A 6,833-nucleotide genomic window follows, 5' to 3' on the forward strand; every position below is an offset into this window, starting at 1 on the left:
GCACACACCAAACACGTGTATTGAATATGGGTCAAAAATGACCCATATTCATTTCCTGTATTATTTCATGCATGGCTGGGTGTTTCTTTGCTATATTCAGTTATAGCTTATTCTTCTTTCTTCATTCAGGAGAAGGCTCCTTCGATGACATAGAAGTCTCATCTTCTTCATCAATGTCATCAAAGGAGCCTTCTCCATTTAGGAGAGCTGGATTCCAAGACACACCCACAAGTTCAGCTTGATCCTGTGGAACAAAGTCTAGGTCTTCAGCATCAGAGATTTCAGACTCAGAATCAAGACCAAGAATTGCCTCCTCCTTTTCCTCATCTTGTTCTTCATACAGCATCTTTATGAACATGTCAACCGTAAGTCTGAAATGATTGCGACCAACCATACTAACACTCTGGGTAAAGAAAATCAAAAGCATATTTTCAAATGCATATCAATCCGTCTATTACAGTTATATTTCGAGTTTTATTATGTTGATCTAGCTATGGTTGCTAGCCAGAAAAGTAGCTAGCTAGCTAACAGCTAGTTAGTATTATACATATTTCTTATTCTCACTAGTAATGGATTGTAAAATAAGACTTACATGCATCAGATGTGCAAAAGCTGCTGTGTGAAATGAATGGTAGGTGTTCCGTAGTGAATACATAATGTTCGGGTCATTTTTGACCCATGTGTGTAATAGTGATGTAGAAATACAAACTTTATGTTTGTTTATAAAGTAAGAAGGAAAATAATGATTTGTGGTAATCAAGAACAAGATATTTAATGAATACTTACAATATTAAATGACAAAATACATTTATTTCAAAAATATAGCATAGAAACAATCATGAATTAACACAGGAAATGAATACGGGTCACTTTTTACCCATGTTGGGGATTAGTGATACAAATATGATTTTTATTCAAAAAGTAACAAAGGAAAAGTTCAAATGAGGAATTGTGTTGATCAAGAACAAGTAAATTTGGGAATACCTGAAATACTGAATGATGAAATTCATTCACTGCAAAGATATAGAAAATATAAACTGAGCACTTTTGATCTATGTTGTGTATCACGTCTGCTGACGGTCTCCTATGAAGGGATGAGCATCAGTTTGTAAAGCCTGTTATTAGGTGTGCAGGTGTTATTCTGTGTTGGGACTATCACCAGATAACATGGGCGTTTCCTTAAACCACATCAGGTGTTATACAGCTGACAAAGTAAAAAACGCCTTATTCAGGTGAAGCGCACCGGACATCTCAGCGGCTCGGTGGCGTGATGAGCCATATGATTCACATTGTTGTCTCAACGTGATGCGGACACGGACACATTACATGAACTCGTGAAGGGTTTCTGTCTGATGTTTATTTCCCCGACACCTTCAGTAGATCACCGCACTTCAGACACAGGCGCTTTGGGAAAATGACGAATCTGTGACCGAGTCTGCAACCGACCAGCAACATCTGTAATAAAGACAACAAATCACCAGTTGCCATGATCCCCGTTTAACGTGGAACACCAGAGGGCAGTGAGCCTCAAAGCCAGCAGACAGAAAAACAGCGCGTCGTTTCTCTCCGGACACATTTCCCCTGCGCACAACTCAGAAAGAAGCGCCGCATTCCCACATTTTCACAAGTGTGGCCGCAGAGGTGAGTGTATATTTCATATGACGGATTTAATAAATAAGCTACACTCGAAACGTTTGCGTCTTTTTATCACCAAACGCGTGGTTTGAGTTAAACCCTTCCCGCTAGCTTCAGCGCTGCGTGTTCGTTGTAAGAGCGGCTGCAGAAGACAGAAACATGTAAACGGAGCTAGCTAGAGTGCTAACACAACATTAGCCAGCGTTAGCATCACATGTCGCCCGACTATCGCTGTGGAGATGATCGCAGGTTCGAGTCGTGGCCTCCGCGTGACACATAATGTCAAGTTGAGTTCACCGACACCTCAGAGGTCTGTTGTTCACAGAAAAGTTATAAATTAAATATTACACATTAAAAGCCACAGCAACATGGCTAACATGGCTGCCGAGTCACTCGTGTGTTGATGCAGACGTTGGGACCGTCACTATGACAACCGACTGACCAAAGCACGAGTGGAGTTTATTCACTTTCTGCTGCGATGTTACTTTATCTAATATCAGCTGATAGAAGGAGAAAATCACACAAGCATCAACACATGTCATGAGCGAACAACTCAAGAGAACAGACCTGATGAGAACCAGTTTCTACGATGTTGGATCTTTAGGACCTAACATGAACAAATATAGTTAATAACTCTGTATTAGAGGATTTTAAATGGTTTGTTTGACACGAGACAGGGTTAACCCTAACCTTAAACCCTCCTGATGTTGTTGTTTATGACGATTGGCCACGTTTTGTGAAAAGGGTTAGAGAAAGGTGCTCGTTTATAAGACAGATGGTCCGGAGTGGCTTTGCTCCCTTGTGTTCTTTTCATTTAATGATTGTAACAAAAGTTATGGAAGGCAGAAACATGTGGGACTAGTATTTTTTGATGTTGGTGCTATTTTATCATCAGGACACTTGTTTTACCTGCTTTTTACTCGATGCAGATGGCAATGACTCCGAAGGTTCCCGAGGTCCGTGACATAATGCGGATCGAGAGAATTGGTAAGAATGTATTTAATGCAAAATATGTAAATGATTTACCCTGGTCTGTTCACTGTTAACTGATTCAAAGAGCATCTTCTACTGGAGGGGGTTAATATTAACGTGGTACATTGTATCTTGCATTCAGGTGCACATTCTCACATCCGTGGCCTTGGTTTGGATGATGCCTTGGAGCCAAGACAGGTAGAGTGAAGTTAGATCATGGTGTGAAGATGTAGGATTACATGATGTGCATGAATATGTTTTGAATTTGGCCTCAACGATACCTTTTTATTTCTATCCTCTTCACCCGCAGGTGTCTCAGGGGATGGTCGGCCAGCTGGCCTCCCGTCGGGCAGCGGGGGTCATTCTGGAGATGATCAAAGATGGCCACATTGCTGGCAGGGCAGTGCTGATTGCTGGCCAACCTGGCACAGGAAAGACTGCCATTGCTATGGGTAAGGGCCTCACTGGAGGTTTTTCAGAACACAATGTAATTTCATCATCCTCCCCTGGAAGTGATATTGTTTCCTTGCATTGATGTGTCATTAGCTTAAGTTGTATGTTTGTAAAGCAAGAGTTCCTGCTCCCAGATTGTTTGGCGAAGTCTTGATTCATTCCAAACTTTCTTTTTACTGCAGGCATCGCCCAGTCTCTTGGCCCCGATACCCCCTTCACAGCACTGGCTGGTAGTGAGATCTTCTCTCTGGAGATGAGCAAGACCGAGGCACTCAGCCAATCTTTTAGAAAAGCTATTGGAGTGAGGATCAAGTGAGTGTGCAAAGACAATATTTGTGTTTTGTAATTCTTATGGTTTAAAACGAATCCCCGTTCACTCTTTCTCTGTTTTTATAGAGAAGAAACAGAGATTATTGAAGGAGAGGTGGTGGAAATCCAGATTGATAGACCGGCCACTGGAACGGTAGGTCGCTTACACCGTGTTCAGCTTTTTCCCACTTTGAAAATATTTGAATGGATAAATGTATACATACCCTGCTTGTCATTATTAAACAAACAACCCTCTTGGATCATCCTTTTACTAAAAACACTTTTCCTTCTATCAGGGCGCCAAGGTAGGCAAGTTGACTCTAAAGACGACTGAGATGGAGACAATATACGACTTAGGCAACAAGATGATTGACAGTCTCAGTAAAGAGAAGGTTCAAGCAGGGTAAGATCATCTCTTGTTAATGGATCTTTACAGAATCTGATGTTTTTATGTAATCTACAGTTTCATAACACTCAGGCCTTATTGGACAGCCGGTTGGAATCTGAACTGTATTTCTCTGTTTTCTTTCAGAGATGTTATTACCATTGACAAAGCCACTGGAAAGATCAGCAAGCTCGGCCGCTCCTTCACCAGAGCCAGAGACTATGATGCCATGGGAGCTCAGGTGTGTTGTCACATCACTAAAATCCACATGCTGTAACTCATACTGACAAACAACAGCAGATCTTTTCACTATTAAGGCCACTTTACTGCTTTTTCAGTTTAAAACTGAATTGTGTTGTTAAAATGACACATTTTTACGTGCAAAGCAGTATTGTAAGAATATGGTGGACATGATTATGATCTTTACCTCTTACCTGTTTTATCTCATTTGAAATTAACTGATGAATCTAACAACTGTATTTGCTGAAAAGTGGGTGCTTACATTTTTTTAACCACGTTTTTCAAACATATCTCTACAGACACAATTTGTGCAGTGTCCAGAGGGGGAGCTGCAGAAGAGGAAAGAGGTGGTCCACACAGTGTCCCTCCATGAGATCGACGTCATCAACAGCCGCACACAAGGCTTCCTGGCTCTGTTCTCCGGAGACACCGGAGAGATCAAGTCTGAAGTCCGTGAGCAGATCAATGCTAAAGTGTGTGAGTGGAGGGAAGAGGGCAAAGCAGAGATCATCCCAGGGGTAGGTACAGTTGTCTGTGTTCATGTACTTATACCTTTGTGAGGACCATTTTAAGCATAGACTCTACAGAGTGAGGACATTTTTGCAAAGTGAGGATATTTTGACGGGCCCTCACTTTTTCAAAGAGCTGTTTTAGGGTTAGGCATTTAGTTTGGATGGTTAAAGTTAAGGTAAGGGGCTAGGGAATGCATTATGCCAATGAGTGTCCTCACTAAGATAGAAGTACAAATGTGTGTGAGTTTTTGTTTGTCTCTTCTCTATGATTGCACTTGGCTGACTTTCCATGTTTGTGTCTCCAGGTGTTATTTATTGACGAGGTCCACATGCTGGACATGGAGTGCTTTTCTTTCCTGAACCGTGCGCTCGAGAGTGACCTGTCCCCAGTTCTCATAATGGCCACCAACAGAGGCATCACCCGGTACTGTTCACATCTCCCTTTACCTCCCACCTCTTCATTTTTGTTGTTTTATCTTTATGTCTGATTTACATTTCTGTTTATCTATCCACTGTAAAATTGTATCGTGCTTTTTAAAAATATTCCCTGAATTACAATTAACTCTACAAAATGTCTTAAGTCGTCACGTGGTTAAATATATAAAAAGTATCCATATAGGTTTCCTATAATTTTACAAAACAATAAAAATAATTATATTTGGTGTCACTTTTAACTGAATATTAATGACATAACGTCTAATACCCTCTTGTTCAGTATCCGCGGCACAAACTATCAGAGTCCTCATGGCATCCCTATCGACCTGCTGGATCGCCTGCTCATCATTGCCACCTCCCCTTACACCGAAAAAGAAACAAGGCAGATCCTCAAGATCCGGTGAGAAACCGCTCTGATCCTCCATCAACAAACATTGTTTCTGTCTTTCCAGTGTAGGAATTCGTTAAATCTGATTGTTTTCTTATTTCAGGTGTGAGGAGGAGGACGTGGAGCTGAGCGAGGAGGCTCACTCCGTCCTGACTCGCATCGGCATGGAGACGTCGCTGCGCTACGCCATTCAGCTGATCAGCACCGCAGGGCTGGTGTGTCGCAAGCGCAAGGTAAGGTCAGACTGACCACAGCTGGAATACATGAAAAAAACAACCTTGTCATTAACATCTGTAACCATTTCTTAAAATTCAGACCGATAATATTTCACTAATTTACTCCCAAGTTCCATTAGCCAAGTGTTGTGGTCATCTTTGTGTTCTTTCTTCTTCAGGGGACAGAAGTGCAGGTGGAGGACATCAAAAGAGTTTATTCTCTGTTCCTGGATGAGGCCAGATCCTCTCAGTACATGAAGGAGTATCAGGATTCTTTCCTCTTTAATGAAACACGTGAGTTTGCTCTGAATCCTCTTAAAAGTTCAATCAAAGTCCCAACAAAGCAATAAAATGCTGAAACCGACTCTTACCCGGGGTTACCAGATTTAATTTGCTTAAACATGATCTATAAAGCTGTTCCCTATCATGCTGATTGCTCAGCTCTCCCTTTCAGTTAAGAGTCAAATATAAGTTATGAAGTAAAATAAGAACTTATACAAAGAACTTATCTTGTGAATAAATTTGATATATTTGTTTTTGCTCTGTCTCTTATTTTCAGAAACGCCTTCGATGGATACCTCGTAATGAAGACGACTGCTTTGTTTTTCGCACTCTGTGAACTTTTTATGTTGTTGACTGCCACTGGGCTTGGAGTCGTTGATTCTACTTAAATTGTGACTTTGCATTGAATTACATTGAAGATGTTACACGTTTCTTTTCTGTTCAACTTCTCTTGTATCAATGTTTTGATTTCAAATATATTTACTGAAATTTGGCTTAATTCAGAATTTAGCAGATTTCTGTTCATCATGCGGCCTTGAGGCAGGAATATTCCTTCCTCTGTTATTTTTTGGGTTACTTATCTTAACAATGGTTTATTTTTATGAAAATTATTAAACAGGCTTTTATGAGCACACTCATTTTCTTCTTTGTCTTCACTGCTACAAGAGACGTTATCATTTGGTTGGACCGTCACACCACAAGTTTAGTTTCAATTTAGATTATTTGATACAAATGAACCTTAACGCACCAAGTTAAAGTAGTTTTACGCATCTCACTCAGTTCAGTTGCTTTGATATATTTCAGACCTAGACATTAGTCCAGGGTTTTGGGTCTTATACACAACCCTTGGAATTTATGTCTAAAACCTTTTTGGAAATCCTCAGAAAAAATACATGAACATCTTTATATATGAACTGTATACATTTTTTTCATGCTTGTAAACAAACATTTTAAGTACAACGTTATGCTGTTCAAGGGCCCACACTCCACAGACCATGTGGATTAGA

General features: G+C 40.6%; 1 protein-coding gene across 1 annotated transcript; it reads left to right on the plus strand.

The window, feature by feature from the left end:
- Positions 1-1,495: 1,495 nt before the first annotated feature.
- ruvbl2 (RuvB-like AAA ATPase 2) lies at positions 1,496-6,460 on the plus strand. The gene is made up of 14 exons (XM_035179466.2): positions 1,496-1,641; positions 2,565-2,622; positions 2,750-2,805; positions 2,918-3,059; positions 3,243-3,372; positions 3,457-3,523; positions 3,666-3,772; positions 3,902-3,995; positions 4,294-4,512; positions 4,812-4,930; positions 5,222-5,341; positions 5,433-5,562; positions 5,724-5,838; positions 6,104-6,460. Exons 2-14 carry the CDS (start codon positions 2,565-2,567, stop codon positions 6,127-6,129), a joined length of 1,383 nt encoding a protein of 460 aa, XP_035035357.1. The 5' UTR covers positions 1,496-1,641; the 3' UTR covers positions 6,130-6,460.
- The last annotated feature ends 373 nt before the right edge of the window (positions 6,461-6,833 follow it).

This window comes from Hippoglossus stenolepis, chromosome 15 (assembly GCF_022539355.2).
Source record: "Hippoglossus stenolepis isolate QCI-W04-F060 chromosome 15, HSTE1.2, whole genome shotgun sequence".
Taxonomy (NCBI): Eukaryota; Metazoa; Chordata; class Actinopteri; order Pleuronectiformes; family Pleuronectidae; genus Hippoglossus; species Hippoglossus stenolepis.